General features: G+C 41.6%; 1 protein-coding gene across 9 annotated transcripts in view; it reads left to right on the top strand.

Moving 5' to 3' along the window:
* Nucleotides 1-26803, top strand: part of LRRC1 (leucine rich repeat containing 1) — a 172036-nt gene that overhangs the window by 71031 nt on the left and 74202 nt on the right. For all 9 annotated transcript variants that reach the window (XR_007479816.1, XM_049716243.1, XM_049716242.1 and 6 more), the window contains 2 exons: nt 2027-2105; nt 5358-5447. Coding sequence is in view for 8 of the 9 variants with exons in the window: in XM_049716243.1 (XP_049572200.1) it covers nt 2027-2105; nt 5358-5447 (169 nt within the window). In the remaining variant the exon portion in view is untranslated. The remainder of the gene's footprint in view (nt 1-2026; nt 2106-5357; nt 5448-26803) is intronic.

The following is a 26803-nucleotide window of genomic DNA, read 5'->3' as shown; positions in this document are numbered from 1 at the left end:
TACCTGGGCAGGCCTCACACCCTGGATAGCCGTGCTGGTCCTGTAATGATGGATGGATGTACCTTTGTTTGTTCCTTCTTTTGTTTTTTCGGTCTTTTCCTTTTTTTTAAAATTGAAGTCTAGTTGATGTACAATATTGTATTAAGTTATAGGTGTACAATATAGTTATTCACAATTTTTAAAGCTTATGCTCCATTTATAGCTATTATAAAATATTGGCTATATTCCCTGGGTTGTACAATATATCCTTGTAGCTTATTTTATACCTAATAGTTTGTACCTCCTGCTTCCCTCCCTCTATACTGCCCCCCACCCAACTGGTGACCACTAGCTTGTTCTCTATAGCTGTGAGTCCACCTCCTTTTTGTTATATTCACTAGTTCATTCTTAATGTGGATAAGCCATATATATATACACACACACACACATATAGTGTGTATGTATGTGTACACACGCATGCAACATGTATGTATACACACATGCACACATGTATGTGTACATATGTATGTATGTGTGTGTGTATGTGTATATATATATATGTATATACTGCTATCATATTTATGAAACTAGGATCATTAATAGTATGTATTCTTCATTACCTTATACGACCATGCAAGGCAGAGAATTGTGTGAGGCAAATGTTACCACAAATTTAAATATTTGCAGCTTTTAAATTTGTACTTGGAGCTTTTATGTAGCTTCTGATTACTTTGTGGTGTTGGAGCAGGGCATCCATTTTTCCCTTTATTTCTCCCGTCTCCTTTTCACCCCCAATTTAGAAATATTTGGTATGTTTTGGCTCTGCTTGCCTTTGTCGAGCTGGTGGAAGAAATGGCATGGGATCAAGAGAGCCTTTTCTATTTTAGCCCTTCTTAACATTAGTACGTCCAAAATAAATGTATTCTTGAAATTAAATGCTATGAACTAACCTTTTCCAGCCCTGAAAGCTGTAACCTCAGGGTTTAAACCAAGAGAAAGAGGAATTTAAAATAGCATTTTTGGTCATTTCAAGAATCGCAATGTTTAGTGGCAGGTAAACGTGGGGAAAAATATTCAGCCTCATTAGTAATCAAAGGAATATAAAAGAAAATGTTGCCAGACTATTTTACCAATAACATGGGCAGTTTTTCAAATGTAAGAGAAAGAAAGGAAGAAGGGAAAGATGTTGAATCGGGTGGTGGAAGTATAAAGGTGTACCTTGCCCCCTCGAAGGCAATTTAGCAGTATTTGTCAAGTGCTGCAGAGGTGTTAGTGCCTCTGACACTGATTACACTCTGGGAGCTTAGCCTAAGGAAATAACCAGAAATGGACATAAATATAATTATAACGTTAGGAACTTGGAAACAACCTAAATGTCCAACAACTGGGGATTGGTTACATGAAATATGAAAATGTGTGCAGTGGGCTTTTGTGCCACTAAGAATGGGAAACTATTTGGAAAAATAATGACAGGGGAAAAAGCTTGTAAAATAACATAAAGTGAAGCTTGAACCTAGTATTTTGAAATATGATCTATTTATACGCACACTCTGTATGTGTGTCTGACAATTAAAAACATACATCAGAATAAAATATTGTCTCTGGGTGATGGGAATGTTGGTGGTTTTTTATTCTTCACTGGAGTTTTCTGTATTTTCCAAATATGCCTATAATCAGAAGAAATTCCATAATTTTAAAATGCATACTTTAGAATACTTTGTACTGATATAACCATATGAAAACATAGGGGAAATAAAGCCTACAGGGAATTACCAACCGAATGCCCTCAGTGAGTTTTGATGAGGTGATGGGACTTGGTGGGGTGGTTGTTTTTTATGTTTTTCTTGAACGTGCTTCTGTTTAGAATATATCTTATATTAGGAAAGCAAATGTAAAATAAATGTAGAAAAGTACTTCAGGAATCCATGCCATGTTTGAGCGGAGTTAGTACTTTGTAGATATTCCCTTGCGACTGTGGTCCATCTTGAGGATGATGAAAACTGTTAACAGTCGTGGTCAGTGATAGACGTTTTCTTTCCTTCTGCAGATATTCCTGAAATTCCAGAGAGCATCTCATTCTGTAAAGCACTACAGATCGCTGACTTCAGCGGAAACCCACTGACTAGGTAACCTTTCTGCTTGCTTTTCTGTCCATAGTACTAAGGGTACCCTTTTTGAACACGGGGACGTCAGGAGCCCCTCCTGTGGCTCCTGGCTCAGTCGTGAGCCCACTGACCAGTGGATTCCAGGTGCCTGTGTTGCCAGGGTAACTGAGTTGATGCCCAAACAGCAATGCAGGGACCAGACCTCCAGAGTCCATTCTAGATGTCTCTCTGGGCCAGGTGGGCCCATTTATAAAATTTCTCAAGACTCTGTAAGCAACCTCGAAGAAAGGAAAGTACTCTTCCTTTCCTTTTCATTCCCTTTTTTTTTGTTTTTTTTTGAAGTGTCTAGAAAAATTGAGATTGAGTTAAAATTTGGGATTCATCTCATCTGTCTCAAAATTGCTTAGATCTTCTTGGGTATGGAGTGCTGGGGAATGCCCTATTTCGTTTTGTTTTTCCCGTATCTGCTTATTTTTAAGAAGTATAAATATGTCTTAAAAACAATTCTGGTTTTTGTCTTTTGAATTTTAGTTATTATGTTACTAGTAATATTTATTTTTATGAAAAATAGTACTCTAGTAGGCTCTAGCCTGATAGCTTTCTAACTCACCACCGTTGTCACGTCTTGTCCTCTTTCTTAACCATCATCCGTACGGTTGTCCCTCTTTCTCAAACCTTTCTGTAGCTCCCCGTCCCTGTAAGATCAAGTGGGAGCTCCTGGTGTGCTGTGCAGCCTCCCCACCGCCCTCTGTCTGACCTTGGCCGGCCTTTCCACCTGCATGGCCCTCAATTGCCTTGTCTGATGTTGTGGCCTCTGTAATAAAGGCTCCAGGTCTCTGATTTCACTCCCCCTCGTTTTGACGGTGCCAACCCTTTCGCTCTCCTTTAAGATGCAGCCTGAGCATCACATTTCTTCAGGAGGCCTTTCCTGACGACTCACCGAGGCCCCTCCTCTGGGCCCTGTAGCCCTCTGTGCGTACTTTTCTCATAACACTCGAAACCTACACGTAAATGATCACTTTGACCAAGGCCCGCCAACGAGATATATTCCTCTGTCATTTACGGTTCTATCTGCAGCCCTACTGTACTTTCTGGAATGGAGTGAGCCCTCAGTGTTTGTTGAACTGAACTGAGCTATTTGTGCTCAAGGCAGCTCGTAGGCTTGGGCAGCTGGGAAATATTATGCTGTTCTGGAGTTTTTTTGTTAACTCTTCAGTTGCTTAATCCCCTTGTCTACTACTTTAGTGTTTTTCCCCTAATGTCTGCTGATATGTGACTTTATCATCATTTCAAAACTCTCTTGACCAGAACACACTGCATCGTATGAGGCCTTACTCAGTTTTCACCCTGGACTTGTTTTTGGCAGGTTTCTTAAAGGAAAGCCGTTTTAATTTGGCAGGTGTGCTCTTTTAAGAATTAAGACGATGTCTGTGAGTTGAAGGGACCTTAAAAATTATTCAGCGTGGCCTAGTGATTTTATGGCTGAACAAACTGAGGCTCCAAGAGGTGAAATGACCTTTCAAGGTCATGCAGCCTCTGAGCAGCAGCTCAGACTAGCTTTCCTCTCTCCCGACCTTAAGTCTGGCCTTCCTCATCGGGTCACATCACTAGTTTGGCTCTTAATGTTAAGAGCCAGTGAAAAAAGCAGATCAGCCATTTAAAGATACAATTTCCTTATATTTACGATCATTTTAGCTAGTTTTAAAATTATATATAGTTTCTGGTAAAAACTCAGAACTGTTAAGTTGCATCTTTTGATATATAAATTAAAAAAATCTTAGCTCTATTACACTATGGAAGAGGTTGCAACTTTGTAAAAACCATTCCTGAGAATGTATTTCATCGATTATGAAAATCCTAGTTAATACTCTTGTCTTTCGGGGCCTGCATTTGGTTTTGAAGTTTGGAATTACCTGTATTAGATGTCAAACAGCATAGGAATTTTTTTTTTTTTTTTTTTTTTTTTTTTTGCGGTACACGGGCTTCTCACTGTTGTGGCCTCTCCCGTTGCGGAGCACAGGCTCCGGACGTGCAGGCCCAGTGGCCATGGCTCACGGGCCTAGCCGCTCCGCGGCATGTGGGATCTTCCCAGACCGGGGCACGAACCCAACCACTCCCAACCACTGCGCCACCAGGGAAGCCCAGGAATTGTTTTTTAAAAAAGGAACCTAGAGGGGCTTCCCTGGTGGTGCAGTGGTTGGGAGTCCGCCTGCCAATGCAGGGCACACGGGTTCGTGCCCCGGTCCGGGAAGATCCCAGATGCTGCGGAGCGGCTGGGCCGTGAGCCATGGCCGCTGAGCCTGTGCGTCCGGAGCCTGTGCTCCGCAACGGGAGAGGCCACAACAGTAAGAGGCCCGCGTACCGCAAAAAAAAAAAAAAGAACTTAGAAAGAGGAAAGAAATGAAAGATTCTAATCTAGAGACTATCACTAAGGCAAGAAGTCCTCACCACCCCCTGCAAAAAAATGAGTTATGTGTTCTTTTCTCCATGTTAGCAGATTTATGTATAAGCATTTTAGATGCAATGAGATGTTTTTTACTTTCAGTTTGTGTTTTTTCCTCTCCAAATAGTAGTAACCATAGAAATATTGAAAGTAAACTTTCTTTGCAGGTATTTAAATAATACTTTTATTTTGAATCCTCACTCTTCAGTAGCCTAAGGGAAGTATACAGAATTTCTCTTTGTGTAGAACGTTGTGAAACATATAATCATCTCACATGATTGGCATATTAAATCAAATCAAAAGAAAAATATTAAGAAAGTAGCAATTGGCTGTCAGCTGATCAATTGTAAGTAATCCGTAGCTTTGCTCTGGGTATTGTAAGCTATAGGAAGAAAAAAAAATCAAGCAACTCTCTTGTGTTTTATTATAATATTGTGGACTAAAATTTCTATTTTCTGTTAATCAATAAAGTATTTTCACTCTTAGGCACTTTCAGCTTCAGGAACTATGTATCATTTTCTTTCATAGCCATACACTCGGTAGGCTCACAACATTGTTTCTCCTTTATTCTTACAGCTTGAATATCTTTCCTCTCTAATTATTTCTGGATCACCCTGTCAGCAAGTATTTATCATACCCCGGTACTGCTAGGTAGACCAGGTCCTTATTTTTTTCCTTATAAATAGAAAGACAAGACAAATATGCCATACATAAAGTAATTTTAGGAGGTGATTTCAGTCAGCATACAGAAGAAGTCTTTATATTTATGTTAGTATGCACCATATATGCACTTCTCTTTTTCAACTATAACATTTTTTTTTTTGTTTTAGATTGCCAGAAAGCTTTCCCGAATTGCAGAATTTGACATGTCTTTCTGTAAATGACATCTCACTGCAGTCTCTGCCTGAAAATATTGGCAAGTAAGTTTTTATGTGAAGTTTGCGTATACAGGGTGAAAGGGCGTTTATATCATCAACTCCACTTCCTTCGCTTTTACAGGTCTTGTTTTTCTACTCAGAAAGCCATTTAGCCAGTCTTCAGTATCTCCCTCAAGAAAGATCATGCAATATCTCCCTCAAGGAAGCCTCTGTGTTTTTGCATCCAGTTGCCCCTAAATTTTAATGGTTAAAAAGGATGCTGCTACTTGTTACTAGTGAAAAACCTAATTTGTTTTGAAGTTTTCTCTAAACTGATGGATTCCAGAGTAGTTAATTGAAGCGAAGTAGCATGTGTTATATAGGTGGTTATTAAATACTGTCAGAAACGACTACTCGTAGTAATTTCATTGAAAACATAGGGCATGTGCCCTAAACAGCAGCTCTGACAGCGTTTGTGTGCCGTGGACCTGGGAACAGGGAGTTAGGGTGGTGTGTCTGGAGAGCAGGTGTGGTGTGTGTGTGTGTGTGGGGGGGTGGGCTGGGGAGAGGGGTGGGATGGGACGGGCACGTGTCCACGATGCTGGCTCGGAGGTCGGGGAGGACAGCCATGTCAAGAAATAAAATCCTGTGGAGAAACTGTATGCTGGTGAATCAGTGTTCTTTTGCACATTCCCACAGATGAACTGATTGATGGAATTATCTTAGTAGGTCTTCTCGTCTTCTCCATCCCTTCAGGACAGACATTGGCTTAAAGCAGTCTGGTGGCTCATGCTTGACCACTTAAAAGCCCACCGTGGCCAGCTGACACTGGTGGACCGGTGTGTCCTGCCGTCATAAAGGATTTCTCTCGGCCTTACCCGTCCTGCCTAAGTTCTAAGATAAAACAGAAGCTCGCCTTTTGGGGAACTGCAGTGTATCTGGGTCTGTTCTGCAAAGGTTCTCTTGCCAGACGTCTGAAGCCCCCTGCGTCCCCTCCTTGCAGGAGGAGGACGGCTGGCTGCCCTGTTTCCATCTGCAGGTCTCTGTTCCTCCGAGGTTCACGCTGATGCTTGGACCCTGGGCCAGCACATGTGCTGATTAAGAACTGTGCGCCTTAGCTCTCAGGAAGGGACAGAGACAAGAGGGTCCCTGAGTTCATGGTACCCGTTGTGGAGGAAATTAACAGTGTTTTGCCATGGATTTCATGCACTGCACTCTTGCTGTGTCAAGTTTCATATATTTCTAATTAATATAATAGCCACTGAAATACTGCTGCTGCCCTCCTCCTGCCCCTTGGGGTCTCTGGAATCTAATTCCCTTGAGACCCTCCTCCACTCTCCCCGGCCTCCCACTGGCCTGATGGCTGCCCCTTCCATCCCCTCATTCATGTCTTTTTAAACAGGTTTCATGCTTTGAGAGAAAATATGTTCTTATTAAACCAGAGTTCCCTCTCACTCCCTACTGCATTGTTTTTATGGAAAATGTTACTTAACAATCCTTTCAGGATAATTTACAATAGTCTTTATGCCACTTTTCTGTTAATATCTATGTTTTTGTCAACGTTCAGCGTTTCTTGTGTATCTGCTTTTTTGATCAGTAATAAGGGCAGTTTTTTGTTTTGTTTCAAGTTTAGATTTAATCAGCTTGTGTTATTATTACAGCCTCATATATACCGCTTGTTTCCAAAATAAAATGCCACTTTGAACTTGAACCGTGTGGTGAATAATCACCCAGAAAGTAAGAATATTGGTTAGAGGAGTGAATCAACTGATTTTTATTAGGTCAGCTGGTGAAAATTAATGGGAAACGGGACGTTTCCTATTCCTGGTTTTGTTACCGTAGCAAGAGACTCCATGGTTTCTTCCTGTTGGACTTAGGGTTTATGTGTCCGTTCTCACTTAGTAGAAAGAAGCGGAGAGCAGACTCCTCCCTGGGGAAGACTGGACCCCTCTTGTGCCCTGGACGGTGCTGAAAAGGCACTTGAAACGGCTGCGTTGGTGACTGTCCAGGAGATCTTCTGTTTGCATAAGCATACTGTACTTTAAACAAATCGTTATTTGACACTTACCAACTTTCCTCTTGGAAGGGACTCTTCAGTTTCCCGAAGATTCCCACATGGTTGCTCGGGAGCATTTAACCAAATATTTAGTAACCAGAATACTTCTCAGAGACAGTATGGTATCGTAAACAAGGCACAAAGATCGGGTCTTACAAAAAATACGAAAATGACATCGAATGGCCACTTGCATGACGGATACTCACTGTTGTCTCTGTGGATTCTGAAGTGGAGGTTTGGGCATAAATTAACCCTGCCGGTTTGGTCAGATGGGGCAGCTACCTCAGCATTGGCCTTTTGAGCCTCAGTTGACGATGGGATCTCGGCGTCTCCTTTCGGCACCTGGCACAGCACGTGGCCTTAACTGGGAGAACTGTGGGTTTCTCCAGGATTGGGTGGGCGTGTCCCGCCTGGAGGAGAGAGCCCAGCCTTTAGGACAGGCAGCCTTGCAGGGCCTCGGAGCTGAGGGCAGCCTGTCCCATCCCGTGTGATTCGCTGACGGCAGTTTGAAGAGCATTCGGGCGTTGATGGCAGAGTTGGAGGTGGAGTCCGGCACTCCTGGCCCCAGGCCTGCTTTTCCCCCACTCCACCCCCATCACTGTAGGACAGCCGCCTCCCGTGGCCCTGAGGGGCTCAGCGACTTTCTCCTCATTCCCCTAGCGACACCTAACAGTCCATTTTTTAAGTAGTCAGGTCCAAACAACTTGATAAGCATTTTTGTCCTAACAACCTAGCAGCTGTTCGAAAAAGTAATAGTATACATTGAAAGACTGAATGTTTGTATTTCCTTCTTAAACATCCCCAAATCTGTGCTCTGGGAGGTGGGTTACCCGATGGGCACCTGCCCAGCTTCTCAAAATACCATGGCATTTCCTTTTCCACGTCCTCGGTGTTCGTCACCGCTTTGCAAAGATGCACTGTCCTCGACAGGCGTGCAGAGGTCCCGTGAGTTTGCCTCAGTGCACGGTAGCCCGCTGCCGGCGGAATTGCTGAGTGCACTGTTTGGGTGCTTGGGAGTCTGCAGCATCAGCTGTTGGTGATGAGCAGCAGCCAGCATCACCCAGGTGGTTCATGTTCTACAGGGCGTGGCTACGTGCCAGGTAACCGTCAGTGCAGTTACCTTGACAAAGCAAGTCTCTCAGGTAGTAGAATCTTCATAATACTTGTGGCAAGATGAGAAATGATCAGGAAAATCTTTTGAACCACAGAGAGTTATACGGGCTACTTCGTGCAAAAGCACACATTTTTCTTTCACTAGAATAAAAGTGTCTCAAATTTGCTGACTCTTTTCTGTGATGGCCCGTGAGTACATTACTTGGTCCTTCAAAGGAAAGGTGATACCTAACAAAGAGCGGGAAACGAACTCACCTTCAATGGGTGTTTTAAAACCCCTTTGTTAAAAATAGAAAAATACACCTTCTGATTAGTCTTTATGAGCAAGTGTTTGATGTTGGGGAAGATGGGAATTTATCAGCTGAATTTCAGCAAAGACCTTTCCATAATCAGAAGAAATTTGAAAAAATTGGTCCTAGGGTGATTTAATAAGTGCAGCTGATGACGCAGTTCTTGGATCAGTGTAACTTTGTGAGGTGTCTTTTTCACCTGTTACAGCCATTAAACAAGTATCAAAACAAATCATTTAGAATCAGTTTTGTCCCCAAATGTAAAACAAAAGATTTACTACATAATACAGTATTTTCAGTCTCATTGCTTTCACTAATGAGAGCCAGAAAGATTTTTGTATCTTTAGTGAAATATTTAAAAATATTTTTTCTTTTGTTTTATCTTCTACTTAAATTTTTTTGGTTTTATATATTTTATAATGTGTACAATATAATGGCACATAGTGCTTCTATATATATTTTTTAAATAAATAGAAGGATTAGGAAGGTTTACTCTTTCTTTTTTTTTTTTTTCTTTTTTTTTTTTGCTATACGCAGGCCTCTCACTGTTGTGGCCTCTCCCGCTGCGGAGCACAGGCTCCGGACCCGCAGGCTCAGCGGCCATGGCTCACGGGCCCAGCCGCTCCGCGGCATGTGGGATGCTCCCGGACCGGGGCACGAACCCGTGTCCCCTGCATCGGCAGGTGGACTCTCAACCACTGCGCCACTAGGGAAGCCCCTGAAGGTTTACTCTTAAACGTGTGGGGACCACCACTCTAGAGCAGACTGTTTGGGAGTCCCTTAAGCCAGAGACCAGTGGTTCTCAAACTCTGCCTTGTTGGGCCCCTAGGTGTTCCCGGGAAGTCTCTGCCGGGAGTTGTGGAGAGTGTGGACCAGTGCCCTGGTTCGTGGTCTCTGCTGGTCCCTGTTTGTACCACCACAGCTCTGCTATTAGCTTTAAAGTTTTTTTTTTTTTTTGTATCAGTGTTCCATATAATATTTTCATTTAAAAAGTCTGCTGTATATGTGTTTCACTCGAAGTTTGGAGACCCCTGTTTCAGATGCTTGGTGGTGCTTGTTTATTGTAGCAGCATGCATTGGGGAGTTTTCACTGGGTTATAGATCCCGCTGAGCTCTGCTCAAACCAAGCAGAGAGCTTCAAAGCCTTTTATGAAAGTGAACTTCAAAATTCTTTACCTGCCTCCTCTCTTTACAAACTGGCTGAGGTTTTTCCCCACCTAATGGTTGAAATTCTGCCTCTTTCATGAAACCTCCAGTGATTGGAAGAGGTGAAATAGATCCCAGACTCAGATTCCCTGACCGCCCCTCCCCTCCCCCCACATCGCACACACAATCAGCCCTTGAGTGCTTTGTCTGTGCACAGAAGGCTAGTTCAGTGTTTGATTGTGTGTGTGTGTGTGTGTGTGTGTGTGTGTGTGTGTCTGTTAGCGTGTGCACCCAGGCCACCTTGTCTCCTGTAGCCGTGGGGCTCTGGGTCTGAGACCCTCTTTGTGTCTCTACTGACCCTGCCGTGGCTCTGACACGCTGAACAAGTTCGTGGGACAAGGTGCACAGTGTTACCTCCTGCATGCTGCTGGTTTCCAAGCTGACATCGTAGATGATCCAGTTAGGTTCCAGACGCTTTGTGTTGGGACCTCGTTAACCTGTTCCTCCACTGTCACTTTTTGGGCTAAATGCTATATAGTTTCTATAAAAGGTTGACATAAAGAAATAACTATGAAAAGAACCTGCTTCCATTGCCCTGAAATCTTCTACTGAAGAATAATTATTATCCATTAATATTGCTTAATTTCCCCCATATAAGGAGCCACTAGGGAGAGATTTTTAATATATTTATTTTTTAGAGGGAAAAATGCCTCACCGGGAGAACTGTAAGCGTCTTCCTTTTAATAACAGTTCTGACATTTATCACATTTCCCTTTCTGCTTTTGTTGCCAGAAAGCTCAGAGCTGGTTCCCACGATCAGCGAGAGCAGCTGTGTTAGTTTCCATGGGATGAAAGGACCTGGAGACCTGGGAGCAGAGGTGCTGCGTGGCATGCACAGTGGGTGGGGGGGAGGCGGGGCGGTGCTCTGATGGGCACACCTGTCCTGTTACAGCACCCTACTCACAGGTTAGCATGAACCATCCCTAGTTTCATTAGCTTTGTCTGTAAAATGGGGGTAAGTAATCTGCCCGTGTGTGTGTGTGTGTGTGTGTGTGTGTGTGTGTGTGTGTGTGTGTCGCTGGTGGGTGGTAGAGCGGGGGTTTGAACTTGGTTTCTCCCTGGAAAAAGCTGCATTTCCTTTGCTGCAGGTGCCCCACTGAGCACACTAGTTTCCTCCTCCCTTGCCCGGCCCTCATTTTCTCATTCATGAAACTTTTTACATATTTGCACTTTTTAAAGAGCTCTGTAAATCCCTCTTAGAAAAAGTTGGGGTAAAGTTAAGTAAAGGACTTTATCATCGAAGGTGACACTTAGCACAGAAGGGCAGCGGTGGAGGAGGAGGGAGACCTTCATAGGACCTTTGAGAGTAGAGTTCCACGTCCGGGATGGGCTTTAAGAAAACTGTCTGAATAGAACGGATTTTTCAGATAGGCCCTTGAAAACAGTGCCAAGTGACAATGACTTTTTACTATCGCTAAACACACCCGGAAGATTCTACCGGTCAAGCCCGAAAGGATAATTTTGCTTTAAAGAGTTTTCAAACGTTGGTACAAAGTGTGAATGAATTTTTCTCTCAAAAGAGCTTGTTGATAGTGAAAATAGTTTTCTTGAGACCAGTTGTATCAATTTCTACTCAAGTAAATCACAAACTGCATTTTTTTGCTTATCGAAAGTGAGGTAGCCTGCAGACAGACATGATATTGTATATAGAGAATCCTAAGGAATCCACAGGAAACTATTAGAGCTGATAAATGAATTCAGCAAGGTTATAGGATACAAGATGAATGTACAAAAATCAGTTGTATTTCTATATAATAGCACTGAACAATCCAGGATGAAATTAAGAAAACAATTCCACTTATAAAGCACCAAAATGAATAGAATACTTAGGAATAAATTTAACAGAAGAAATGTAAGACATGTGCACTGCAAACTACAAAACATTGTTCAAAGAAGTTAAAAATGACCTAAATAAATGGGAAGACATCCTGTGTTTATGGATTAGAAGACTTAAAATTGTTAAGATAACAGTACTCCCCAAATTAATCTACAGATCAACTCAATCCCCATCAAAATCCTAGCTGGCTTTTCTGTAGGAATTGATGAGTTGATCCTAAAATTCATATGGAAATATGAGAGACTCAGGATAGCCAAAGCAGTCTTAAAGAAGAAGAGCAAAGTTGGAGGAGTCATGCTTCCAGATTTCAAAACTTAACTGCAAAGCTACAGCAATCAAGACTATGTGGTACTGGCATAAGAATAGACATACAGATCAATGGAATAGAATTGGAAATTCAGAAATAAACCCTTGCATTTATGGTTAACCAATTTTGACAAGAGTGCCAAAACAATTCAATGAGGACAAATAGTTTTTTTTGTGTGTGTGTGTGGTACGCGGGCCTCTCACTGTTGTGGCCTCACCCGTCGCAGAGCACAGGCTCCGGATGCGCAGGCTCAGTGGCCATGGCTTATGGGCCCAGCCATTCCGCGGCATGTGGGATCTTCCTGGGCCGGGGCACGAACCCGTGTCCCCTGCATCGACAGGTGGACTCTCAACCACTTGCGCCACCAGGGAAGCCTGAGGACAAATAGTCTTTTCAACACATGCTGTTGGGACAACTAAATATCCATCAACATGCAAAAGAATGAAATCACACCCCTACCTCACACCACATACAAAAATTAACTCTAAATAGAGCAGAGACCTAAATGTAAGAGTTAAATCTTTGATAGGAAAACATAGGGGTAAATCTTTGTGACATTGAATTAGTCAGTGGTTTCTTAGATATGACATGAAAAGTCTGAACAACAAAAGAAAACATGGGTAAATTGGATTTCATCAAAATCAAAGGCTTTCCTGCATCAAAGGATACTATCAACAAAGTGAAAAGACAACTTACAAGTGGGAGAAAATATTTGCAAATCATATATCTAGAATACATAAAGAACTCTTACCACTCAACACTAAAAAGACAAATAACCCCATTAAAAAGAGGCAAAGAATTTGAATAATTTTTCCAAAGAAGATATACAGATGGCCAATAAGCACATGTAAAGATGCTCAACATCATTAGTCATCAGATAGATGCAAATCAAAACCACAGTGATACACCACTTCACACCCATTAGATGACTGTCATCAAAAAGATGAATGAATGTTGGTGGAAAAATTGAAACCCTCATACATTATTGGTGGGAATTTAAAATGATGCAGCTTAGGGGATGTAAATTGGTGGAGCCACTATGGAAAACAGTATGGAGCCTCCTTAAAAAACAAAAAAAAGTTTTACTGTATGATCCAGCAGTCCCACTCCTGGGTATGAATCTGGAGAAAACTCTTAATTCGAAAAGATACATGCACCCCAGTGTTCATAGCAGCACTATTTAATACAATAGCCAAGACATGGAAGTAACCTAAATGTCCATTGACAGATAACTGGATAAAGAAGATGGGGTATATATATACAATGGGATATTACTCAGCCGTAAAAAAGAATGAAATAATGCCATTTATAGCAACATGGATGGACCTAGAGATTATCATACTAAGTGAAGTAAGCTAGACAGAGAAAGACAAATATATGATATCACTTATATGTGGAATCTAAAAAATAATACGAATGAACTTATTTAGAAAACAGAAACACTCTTGCAGGCATAGAAAACAAACTTATGGTTACCAAAGGGGAAAGGTGGTGAGGGATAAATTAGGGGATTGGGATTAACAGACACACACTACTATATATAAAATAGATAAACAACAAGGACCTACTGTATAGCCCAGGGAACTATATTCAATATCTTGTAATAACTTATAATAGAAAAGAATCTGAAAAAAGTGTATATATATATAACTGAATCATTTTGCTGTACACCTGAAACTAACACAATATTGTCAATCAACTATACTTCAATAAAAAAGATGCAGCCCCTCATTTGAGGGCGCAGGTCCTTCCTCAAAAAGTTCAACATAGGTACTATATGACCCAGCAGTTCCACTCCTTGTTATGTTTACCCAAGATAATTGAAAACATATGAAACATATGTTTTCATATGGGGAAAACATATGTCCCCAACGCAGGGGACACGGGTTCGAGCCCTGGTCCGGGAAGATCCCACATGCCGCAGAGCAACTAAGCCCATGTGCCACAACTACTGAGCCCATGTGCCACAACTACTGAAACCCGCACGCCTAGAGCCCGTGCTCCACAACAAGAGAAGCTACTGCATTGAGAAGCCCACGCACCGCAACAAAGAGTAGACCCCACTCGACGCAACTAAAGAAAGTCCGAGTGTAGCAACAAAGACCCAGTGCAGCCAAAAATAAATAAATTAATTTATATTAAAAAAAAGAAAACATATGTCTATAAAAAATGTGTGCATAGATGTTCATAGCAGCATCATTCATAATAGCCAAAAGGCAGAAACAACTCAAATTTTCATCAGTGATGAACTGATAAACAAAATATTCTTATGTCTATGTAATGGAATATTATTCAGCCATAAAAAGTAGTGAGGGGGCTTCCCTGGTGGTGCAGTGGTTGAGAGTCTGCCTGCCAATGCGGGGAACATGGGTTCGTGCCCTGGTCCGGGAAGATCCCACATGCCGCCAAGTGGCTGGGCCCGTGAGCCGTGGCCACTGGGCCTGCATGTCCGGAGCCTGTGCTCCGCAGCAGGAGAGGCCACAGCAGTGAGAGGCCCGCATACCGAAAAAAAAAAAAAAAAAAAAAGTAGTGAGGTACTGACACATGCTACAATGTGGATAAACCTAGAAAACATGTTAAGTAAGGAAGTCAGACAGAAAAGGCCACATGTTGTACGATTCCATTTATATGAAATGTCCAGTATAGGTAAATCCGTAGAGACAGAAATTAAATTAGTGGTTGCCAGGGGCAGGGGTGGGGTGGGCCAGGGTGAGGGGAACGGGGTGCGGATAAGGAATGGCTTCTGATGGGTCTGAAGTTTCTTTTTGGATGATGGAAATTTTCTGGAATTAGGTAGTGGTGATGTTTGTACAGCCTTATGAATATACTGAAAACCACTGAATAGTACACATTGTAAAGGTGGATATTATAGTATGTGAAATGTATCTCAATGAAAAAAATAAAAAGAATGGACGTTAGGCAGACTTGAGCCTGGTGCTGCCGAGGGATGAGGCTATACCTGGGAAATGGACCTAGGTTTACTCTTACAGGCACTCCTCCCCGAGGTAAGCTTACAGGCAATGTGCTGAAGTCGTTTTGTCTCAGTTACTGGCACCTGCTGATCAGGAGGTCTGCACAGCCAGAGCCTCCAAAAGGTCCAGGTGTTGTGGAGGGGTGGGGGCGGGGTAGGGAGGATATAGAAGCCCCATCGGGAACTTGTGGAGGATTTGGAGAATCTGGGGAGGCTCTGCCTCCATCGGGAGCTGCTGTGTCTTGACTTTGTGTATCTGGCTCCATGAGATTCCATATCCTTTGCCATTAAAGAAACCGGTGGCATCAGAAAAAAAAAAAAAAGTTAAGTTAGCCTCAATATGTCTAGACATCTCTACTCTGTTTAATTAAAATTTCTCCTTGAAAAAGAGCATTCTTTAAGAAGAAGAAATATAAGCAATGGACTGGCATGGTGCCCAGAACCCAGTGGTCAGTCACTAAATGGTTATTATCAATAAAGATTTGATTGTCACCATATGCTAATAGAAGTGGAAGAAGCAGATAAGCCCTGGGTTCTCTGGCAGATTGAAGTCAAGTGTGTGGTTGTGATTTTGTGTCTGCTGCCCTTGGGAATGGTGACCTGTTAGTACGTGCTGCCTGTGAGGAATCAATCTTTTTGAAAACTGTTACTGTATTTAATGGTCTTGTTTTTTTTTTTTTGAGGCCCAGAAATTTCTGTAAAATATTTGTTGTTCCAAAAACAAAATGAACAATTTTTAGAAAAATTTCTAGAGCAAAGCCACCATAAGGAAGTTTGTAACTAGAGATTTCTTAAATACTAATCTGGTATTAAAAAAGCAGAAACACTATGAATGTGTGTTTCTCCCCCGTTCCAGTCAAATGTTATTGCCGTAAATGTTTACAGATTTTATATTTTAATGGTTTAATACTGTACTGCCATTTGTTTGCTCGGGGCACCTTAATTTATTCTTTACTTTCTTAATGATGTTGGCCACCGAAATGGAAAAAAAAATCCAAGTGGTTTAGAAAGGAATTTTTGAAATATAGTGGAGAACAGATGTAAATTTTTTTAAAGTAACCCCTCATCCAGTCCCTGAAATAGAATCCTAAAAATATAGTTGGCCTACATTCTGGCTTACAGAAGAGTATAACTCTTGTGCCTGCTCTCAGGGACCGTGTAGAACATTAAGATCAGTGTTCTGGAAAGAAAGCCTTCTGTGCACACTCTTTCTGCAGGAGCTTGTTAGGTGTTTGTCTTTCTTTTCTTTTTTTAAGCCCCATTTGGTGGTAAAAACGGCGGGAGTGAAGGGAGGATAGAAGATAGTGGTTTCTGTAGGAGGAGGATGAGGTCCTCCTGATGGTATCACATAGAAATTTAATTTGCCAGAAATTAAAATTGAAGGGTAAAATATCTGTTACTAGGGGAGTGGTTAAAAAAATTAAGGTCTATATAGATAGAGAGATACTATGCAGTTAAAAAAATACTGGGGTGTACAGATAAGAAAGGAGACAAATATCTGCTCTGTATAGGATGCTACCTTTTGTGTGAAAAAAAGGAGATAAGTCTATACATTCATACCTGTTTGTCTCTGCATAAAAGGCAACTCTGGGTGAACACATAAATATCTAACAAAAAGGGTTATTTCTAGTGAGAGGGTCTAGGTGGTAGAAAACCAGATAGATGAAAGACAGAAGTAGGAGGAAACTTATTACTGAATACTTTATTTTACATACATGTAGGTTCATGTATTACCTATTCACAAAGTTGACTTCACAAACTCAAGGGTGAGAGATGGCAGAAGATGGTGATTAAAAACGCAGATTCCCTGGTGAATCTTGGCTCTGCCCCTTCCCAGTTGTGGAAGACCTTGTTCAGGTCCCCTCTCTGTGCCTCCATTTTCTCATCCATAAAAGTTAGTTCTTGGAAAGCGCTTGCACCAGTGTCTGTTGTATAGTAATCTGCTGATATCATTATTAGAAGTCGGAGGATTAAAGACCAGTCATTCTCAATTTGCATCTCAGTGTCTAATCCTTGGTCACATATGTAAAAGTATTAGAAGTACCGGATGCTTTCTTTCATCTCTATAATACCACGTGTTGACTGAAGCAGCTGATAAATGCATGTGGAGTTTCTCTTGGCCTGTGGTTAAGAGCCTGGCCTCTGAAGTAGACAGAATTGCATTCAGGTCCCCCAAATGCATCACTTCTCAGCAGCGTGTCCTTTACTCGGTACTGCTGAAAGATATGCAGAGATGCTGGAGTGGAATTGACCAGGTTGCCTTGATGGGGAAGGCTCCATCCTGAAATCTTTTTTTTCTAACATCTTTATTGGAGTATAATTGCTTTACAATGGTGTGTTACTTTCTGCTATATAAGGAAGTGAATCAGTTATACATATACATATATCCCCATATCTCGTCCCTCTTGCGTCTCCCTCCCTCCCACCCTCCCTATCCCACCCCTCCAGGAGGTCACAAAGCACTGAGCTCATCTCCCTGTGCTATGTGGCTGCTTCCCACCAGCTATCTATTTTACATTTGGTAGTGTATATATGTCCATGCCACGCTCTCACTTTGTCCCAGCTTCCCCTTCCCCTTCCCCATATACTCAAGTCCATTTTTTAGTAGTTCTGCGTCTTTATTCCTGTCTTGCCCCTAGGTTCTTCATGACCATTTTTTTTTCTTAGATTCCGTATATATGTGTTAGCATACAGTATTTGTTTTTCTCTTTCTGACTGACTTCACTCTGTATGACAGACTCTAGGTCCATCCACCTCACTACAAATAACTCAATTTCGTTTCCTTTTATGGCTGAGTAATATTCCATTGTATATATGTGCCACATCTTCTTTATACATTCATCTGTTGATGGACACTTAGATTGCTTCCATGTCCCGGCTATTGTAAATAGAGCTGCAATGAACATTGTGGTACATGACTCTTTTTGAATTATGGTTTTCTCAGGGGTATATGCCCAGTAGTGGGATTGCTGGGTCGTATGGTAGTTCTATTTTTAGTTTACTAAGGAACCTCCATACTGTTCTCCATAGTGGCTGTATCAATTTACATTCCCACCAACAGTGCAAGAGGGTTCCCTTTTCTCCACACCCTCTCCAGCATTTATTGTTTGTAGATTTTTTGATGATGGCCATTCTGACTGGTGTGAGATGATATCTCATTGTAGTTTTGATTTGCATTTCTCTAATGATTAATGATGTTGAACATTCTTTCATGTGTCTGTTGGCAATCTCTTCTTTGGAGAAATGTCTATTTAGGTATTCAGCCCATTTTTTGGATTGGGTTGTTTGTTTTTTTGATATTGAGCTGCTTGTAAATTTTGGAGATTAATCCTTTGTCAGTTGCTTCATTTGCAAATATTTTATCTCATTCTGAGGGTTGTCTTTTCATCTTGTTTATGGTTTCCTTTGCTCTGCAAAAGCTTTTAAGTTTCATTAGGTCCCACTTGTTTATTTTTGTTTTTATTTCGATTTCTCTAGGAGGTGGGTCAAAAAGGATCTTTCTGGGGCTTCCCTGGTGGCGCAGTGGTTGGGAGTCCGCCTGCCAGTGCAGGGGACGCGGGTTTGTGCCCCGGTCCAGGAGGATCCTATGTGCCGCGGAGCAGCTAGGCCCGTGAGCCATGGCCGCTGAGCCTGCGCGTCTGGAGCTGTGCTCCGCAACGGGAGAGGCCACAGCAGTGAGAGGCCCGCGTACTGCAAAAAAAAAAAAAAAAAAAAAAAAAGGATCTTGCTGTGATTTATGTCATAGAATGTTCTGCCTATGTTTTCCTCTAAGAGTTTGATAGTGTCTGGCCTTACATTTAGGTCTTTAATCCATTTTGAGTTTATTTTTGTGTATGTTGTTAGGGAGTGTTCTAATTTCATTCTTTTACATGTAGCTGTCCAGTTTTCCCAACACCACTTATTGAAGAGGCTGTCTTTTCTCCATTGTATATTCTTGCCTCCTTTATCAAAGATAAGGTGACCATATGTGCGTGGGTTTATCTCTGGGCTTTCTATCCTGTTTCATTGATCTATATTTCGTTTTCTTTGTGCCAGTACCATACTGTCTTGATTACGGCAGCTCTGTAGTATAGTCTGAAGTCAGGGAGCTTTATTCCTCCAGCTCCGATTTTCCTTCTCCAGATTGTTTTGGCTATTCGGGGTCTTTTGTGTTTCCATACAAATTGTGAAATTTTTGTTCTAGTTCTGTGAAAAATGCCAGTGGTAGTTGGGTAGGGATTGCATTGAATCTGTATATTGCTTTGGGTAGTAGAGTTATTTTCACAATTTTCATTCTTCCAATCCAAGAACATGGTATATCTCTCCATCTGTTTGTATCATCTTTAATTTCTTTCATCAGTGTCTTATAATTTTCTGCATACAGGCCTTTTGTCTCCTTAGGTAGGTTTATTCCTAGATATTTTATTCTTTTTGTAGCAGTGGTAAATGGGAGTGTTTTCTTAATTTCACTTTCAGATTTTTCATCATTAATGTATAGGAATGCAAGAGATTTCTGTGCATTAGTTTTGTATCCTGCTACTTTACCAAATTCATTGATTAGCTCTAGTAGTTTCCTGGTATCATCTTTAGGATTCTCTATGTACAGTATCATGTCATCTGCAAACAGGGACAGCTTTACTTCTTCTTTTCTGATTTGAATTCCTTTTATTTCTTTTTCTTCTCTGATTGCTGTGGCTGAAACTTCCAGAACTATGTTGAATAATAGTGGTGAAAGTGGGCACCCTTATGTTGTTCCTGATCTTAGTGGAAATGGTTTCAGCTTTTTACCATTGATGATGATGTTGGCTGTGGGTTTGTCATATATGGCCTTTATTATGTTGAGGTAAGTTCCCTTTATGCCTACATTCTGGAGAGTCTTTTTTATCATAAATGGGTGTTGAATTTTGTCGATAGCTTTTACTGCATCTATTGAGATGACCATATGGTTTTTCTCCTTCAATTTGTTAATATGGTATATCACATTGATTGATATGCATATATTGAAGAATCCTTGCATTCCTGGGATAAACCCCACTTGATCATGGTGTATGATCCTTTTAATGTGCTGTTGGATTCTGCTTGCCAGTATTTTGTTGAGAATTTTTGCATCTATATTCATATATTCATCAGTGATATTGGCCTGTAGTTTTCTTTCTTTGTGACATCTTTGTCTGGTTTTGGTATCAGGGTGATGGTGGCCTCATAGAATGAGTTTGGGAGTTTTCCTCCCTCTGCTATGTTTTGGAAGAGTTTGAGAAGGATGGGTGTTAGCTCTTCTCTAAATGTTTGATAGAATTTGCCTGTGAAGCCATCTGGTCCTGGGCTTTTTGTTTGTTGGAAGATTTTTAATCACAGTTTCAATTTCAGTGCTTGTGATTTGTCTGTTCATATTTTCTGTTTCTTTCTGGTTCAGTCTCAGGAGGTTGTGCATTTCTAAGAATTTTTCCATTTCTTTCAGGTTGTCCATTTTATTGGCATATCGTTGCTTGTAGTAATCTCTCATGATCCTTTGTATTTCTGCAGTGTCAGTTGTTACTTCTCCTTTTTCATTTCTAATTCTGTTGACTTGAGTCTTCTCCCTTTTTTTCTTGATGAGTCTGGCTAATGGTTTATCAATTTTGTTTATGTTCTGAAAGAACCAGCTTTTAGTTTTATTGATCTTTGCTGTAGTTTCCTTCATTTCTTTTTCATTTATTTCGGATCTGATCTTTATGATTTCTTTCCTTCTGCTGACTTTGGGGTTTTTTTGTTCTACTTTCTGTGATTGCTTTAGGTGTAAGGCTAGGTTGTTTATTTGAGATGTTTCTTGTTTCTTAAGGTAGGATTGTATTGCTATAAACTTCCCTCTTAGAACTGCTTTTGCTGCATCCCATAGGTTTTGGGTCGTCGTGTTTTCATTGTCATTTGTTTGTAGGTATTTTTTGATTTCCACTTTGATTTCTTCAGTGATCTCTTGGTTATTAAGTAGTGTATTGTTTAGCCTCCATGTGTTTGTATTTTTTACAGGTTTTTTCCTGTAATTGATATCTAGTCTCATAGCGTTGTGGTCGGAAAAGATACTTGATACGATTTCAATTTTCTTAAATTTACAAAGGCTTGATGTGTGACCCAAGATATGGTCTATCCTGGAGAATGTTCCCTGAGCGCTTGAGAAGACAGTGTATTCTGTTGTTTTTCAATGGAATGTCCAATAAATATCAATTAAGTCCATCTTGTTTAATGTATCATTTAAAGCTTGTGTTTCCTTATTTATTTTCATTTTGGATGATCTGTCCATTGGTGAAAGTGGGGTGTTAAAGTCCCCTACTATGATTGTGTTACTGTCCATTTCCCCTTTTATGGCTGTTAGTATTTTCCTTATGTATTGAGGGGCTCCTATGTGGGGTGCATAAATATTTACAATTGTTATATCTTCTTCTTGGATTGATCCCTTGATCATTATGTAGTGTCCTTTGTCTCTTGTAATAGTCTTTGTTTTAAAGTCTATTTTTTCTGATATGAGAATTGCTACTCCAGCTTTCTTTTGATTTCCATTTGTATGGAATATCTTTTTCCATCCCCTCACTTTCAGTCTGTATGTGTCCCTCGGTCTGAAGTGCATCTCTTGTAGACAGCATATATACCGGTCTTTTTTTTTTTTTTTTTTTTGCGATACGCTGGCCTCTCACTGTTGTGGCCTCTCCCGTCACGGAGCACAGGCTCCGGACACACAGGCTCAGCGGCCATGGCTCACGGACCCAGCCGCTCCGCGGCATGTGGGATCTTCCCGGACCGGGGCACGAACCTGTGTCCCTTGCATTGGCAGGCGGACTCTCAACCACTGCACCACCAGGGAAGCCCCCGGTCTTTTTTTTGTATCCATTCAGCCTATGTCTTTTGGTTGGAGCATTTAATCCATTTACATTTAAGGTAATTATCGATATGTATGTTCCTATTACCATTTTCTTAATTGTTTTGGGTTTGTTATTGTAGGTCTTTTCCTTCTCTTGTGTTTCCTGCCTAGAGAAGTTCCTTTAACATTTGTTGTAAAGCTGGTGTGGTAGTGCTGAATTGTCTTAGCTCTTGCTTGTCTGTAAAGGTTTTAATTTCTCTGTCAAATCTGAATGAGATCCTGCTGGGTAGAGTAATCTTGGTTGTAGGTTCTTCCCCTTCATCACTTTAAATATGTCCTGCCAGTCCCTTCTGGCTTGGAGAATGTCTGCTGAAAGATCAGCTGTTAACTTTATGGGGATTCCCTTTTATGTTATTTGTTGTTTTTCCCTTGCTGCTTTTAATATTTGGTCTTTGTATTTAATTTTTGATAGTTTGATTAATATGTGTCTTGATGAATATGTGTTTCTCCTTGGATTTATCCTGTATGGGACTCTCTGTGCTTCCTGGACTTGATTAACTATTTCCTTTCCCGTATTAGGGAAGTTTGCAACTATAATCTCTTCAAGTATTTTCTCAGTTCCTTTCTTTTTCTGTTCTTCTTCTGGGACACCTATAATTCGAATATTGGTGTGTTTAATGTTGTCTCAGAGGTCTCTGAGACTGTCCTCAATTGTTTTCATTTTTTTTTTTTCTTTATTTGGCTCTCCAGTAGTTATTTCCACTATTTTATCTTCCAGGTCACTTATCTGTTATTCTGCCTCAGTTATTCTGCTATTGATCCCTTCTAGATATTTTTAAATTTCATTTATTGTGTTGTTCATCACTGTTTGTTTGCTCTTTAATTCTTCTAGGTCCTTGTTAAAGTTTCTTGTATTTTCTCCATTCTATTTCCAAGATTTTGGATCCTCTCTACTATCATTATTCTGAATTCTTTTTCAGGTAGACTGCCTATTTCCTCTTCATTTGTTTGGGCTGGTCGGTTTTTACCTTGCTCCTTCATCTGCTGTGTGTTTCTCTGTCTTCTCATTTTGCTTAACCTACTGTTTTTGGGGTCTCCTTTTCGCCGGCTGCAGGTTCGTAGTTCCCATTGTTTTTGGTGTCTGCCCCCAGTGGCTAAGGTTAGTTCAGTGGGTTGTGTAGGCTTCCTGGTGGAGGGGACTAGTGCCTGTGTTCTGGTGGATGAGGCTGGATCTTGTCTTTCTGGTGGGCAGGTCCACGTCTGGTGGTGTGTTTTGGGGTGTCTGTGGCCTTATTATGATTTTAGACAGCCTCTCTGCTAATGGGTGGGGTTGTGTTCCTGTCTTGCTAGTTGTTTGGCATAGGGTGTCCAGCACTGGAGCTTGCTGGTCTTTGATTGGAGCTGGGTCTTGGCGTTGAGATGGAGATCTCTGGGAGATATTTGCTGTTTGATATTACGTGGAGCTGGGAGGTCTCTTGTGGGCCAGTGTCCTGAACTTGGCTCTCCCACTACAGAGGCTCAGCCCTGACGCCTGGCTGGAGCACCAAGAGCCTGTCTTCCACATGGAAGTTGCAGGTATATTGCCTGTCTCAAAAAATATCTTCTGGAAGAAGATCTTCAGGAGAAAGTCTTCTAGTCATGCACTTAAATCACTTTTTTAAATTCCGTAAGACATCTTCTTAGTAGAATAGGCCAGTATCCATTTTTTAAGTGCTACGGATTACAATGGGAGTTCCATCTTTATATTCCATACACTATCGGAGGCCTGAGTAGCGGAAGCTGTGGACCCGTGTTCAGGGCCGGCTGAGGTCTCCAGTCTCAGAAGGGAACCGCTGAAAAGGCACAGATGGCACCTGCCACCTTCAGACCAGTCCCGACTTCAGGTTAGGTAGCGGTAAACTCAGTAGCTGTAGCAGGACCTTCTTGGCAGCAGCCAGCTCTTCCTTCACGACCTCCCCAGCGTCTTCCCATCCTGAAGTCTTGATTGAAGATGCCGTGTTTGGAAAAGCCAGGAGGGGAGATCATTCGTCCATTCATTTTGGTCTTAATGTCTCTGGTCTAAACGTGCGTTCAGGCAGACCATGTTTTATGTCAGTTCTTCCTAGAACGGCCTGGAGAACCACGTTCTGGAGGGGCTGGTAGGATTCTATGTTTGGTCTGGGACTGTCCAGGGCAAGTTACTGATGAGAACCAAACCCATGGTTTCATTTGAGAATCAGTTAATGATCGAACTGAGAACGAACAGTCCAGCTTACACTCCGAGGTTTGGGGTTACGTGGGAGGTGGGCGTCTGTAGTCAAACCACTGTCTTTGCTTTTTATTCATTGTTGTTCCTCGAGTCACCAATTATGGGTGATGTATCCTTAAAAATTGGCCAGTGCCAGCCGCTCCGCATCTGTAGGCCTGTCCTTGGAGGAGGTTTTGGGCAGAGAGGGTGACTCCTGTGGTTGATAGCATCTTATAGCAATCTTGGGGCACACGTATTTGTGAGGCCCCTGATTGAGCTTGGGCACTGGGCTATCTCAAGGAAGCAAGGTACCAAACTGGCTCTGTTAACTTGAAGGGAATATATATCATGCCCTATTTACTGCAATAGATATGACTGTATTCATTTTAGGGGAATTGAGGTGCTGTGATGAAGCACTTCAGCCAAGCAAGTCCAAGTAGTTGTGAGGGATGGCCCTCGTTCCTCTCAGACTTTTTAGATGACCTTGCATCAGTGGGTCCCTTGAGTCTGATTATAATATCCCAGTTTCTTCAGTTTAAATAGTTTAAGATAATGGGGAAGCATCGCCCCAGAAAGGATATTATTTTATACACTTTATTTTAAATTAATTTTTGAGTTTTGAAAGGTTACAAAAATAGGATATTTTTTGTTGTCACTGTAACTAACACCCATGCATCCACATTTCCCTACTATCCCCAAATGATAGAAACTAAGAGGTTTTATAGTCAGAACCTTCTTACGGTGTTATAGGTGTTATATTTGGGTGTTAGCACGATAGGTGATGTTGTTATTATAAGTTCTGTATATTCACAAGCCTGTTGGTGTTTTTGCAGCATTTTCACTCAAGAATGATTTGCTTTCAGTAACTGTGGCCTGTGCCTTTTCCCCTTAAGACAAAATTTAGAGATAATTTCAAAATGTGTTATCATATTTTTAAAGTGACATAAATCAACAAAAACCCCAATGTCCTTGGTGTGGTTGAGGAGGTAAGATTTCTATATTTGCCCCAAATTGACAAGTGTTTTTATTTTATTTTATTTTATTTTTAATATTTATTTATTCGTCTGCACCGGGTGCTAGTTGTGGCACGTGTGATCAGCATGCAGGATCTTCGTTGTGGTGTGTGGGATCTTTAGTTACGGCATGTGAACTTTTAGTTGCGGCATGTGGGATCTAGTTTCCTGACCAGGGATCGAACCCGGGCCCCCTGCATTGGGAGCGCGGAGTCTTAGCCACTGGACCACCAGGGAAGTCCCTGACAGGTGTTTTTAAAATGTAAAGTATAAAGAGAGAGTTCCAGAGAATGGTGTTCCCCAGGGCGAGGGCAGAGTCTTGGCTTTCACCAGATTTGAATTGTGGCTTTGCCGCTGTCTGATGGACCTCACTTTCCTAATGGTGTCATCCCAGTGGTATTGACAATGTGCTGGTTGTTCCTGGTCCAGAGATGACCCAGGTAAGGCGCCTCAGCCAGCGTCTCCTGCCCCAGGTGGCGTCCCAGGTGGCGGGCGGGTCCCAGCTCTGTTCTGTTTCAGGCAGGAGGCCTCAGACCAGGACTGCAGACCTTGGTGCAACACTCAGTAGCAGGGCCTGGGTGACACTGCTTCTTTGCAAGATGCTTTTGATGCTGCCCAGGGAGTAAAGATTTTGAAGCAAAGAAGGACTTTTCCCCTCCTTTCATTAGTGGATGTCTTTAGTGGGTCAAAAGAGGCATGAAAGTAATGACCATTAAACAGATAAAATGACAATTCTATCAGTGGTTTTTAAAATAGAAATGTGAAAGCAGCCAAATGATGATCACCTTCCCCATAAAACTGGTTCCAGGAGCATTTAACATTGGAAACAAAGCCCTTTGTTTTTAAGTTTTTACTTTTACAGTGAGTTAACGTCCTGTCTCCCCCTTATCTACAGGTTGCTTTTGGGGGCAGAGACTGCACCCTCTCCCTCCCACGTTCTATTTCTTCTACATAAAGCCTTGGCCCCGAGGCAGTAGAACTGGGTAGCTGCGACTCCCACCTGGGTGCATTTTGGGGAGAGACTAATTGATATTAAATTCACAATTACTTATTAGCAGGGATATTGACTTTTTCTTTAAAAAAAGTATGTTATAAAGAGTTGTATTTGTTTGCTCTTGCTTTAATTGTGAAAACCGTTACTCAGCTTCTAAATTTCTAAAATTAACTTTAGTTCTCTAAAATTAGAGGAGGAGATACCGTATCTGTGCATTTCCTAGTATAGTTCAAATACGCTTTCAAGCCCATGGGCTTTACGTGTGTATATGTATCGTTCCTGAAAATCAAATTTACATTTCTGATATTATGAAACCGGCTTTGTCAGTGCCCGCGATTCTGGCTTTGATGTTGGAAGGAGTACAGAGGATTAAGGCAGATGAGAGTGTTGGGATGATGTCTGACTCCCCGTGTTCTGTGCGCTCACACGTAAATGCCTTCCAAATCTTGTCGTTCCTCTGGTGACATTAGCAAAAGCTGGAGTTCTCTATTGGTTAGAGCTTAGCACAGTGGCTGCTGGAGAAATAGACCAACCGATGATCTACTGAATCAGTACCTCGTGCCAGTGCTGACATACTTGGACGTGTGTGGTGTC

Source organism: Orcinus orca, chromosome 10, assembly GCF_937001465.1.
Source record: "Orcinus orca chromosome 10, mOrcOrc1.1, whole genome shotgun sequence".
Taxonomy (NCBI): domain Eukaryota; kingdom Metazoa; phylum Chordata; class Mammalia; order Artiodactyla; family Delphinidae; genus Orcinus; species Orcinus orca.
Note: the sequence above shows the minus strand (reverse complement) of the source record. Positions and strands in the feature narration are given on the sequence as shown.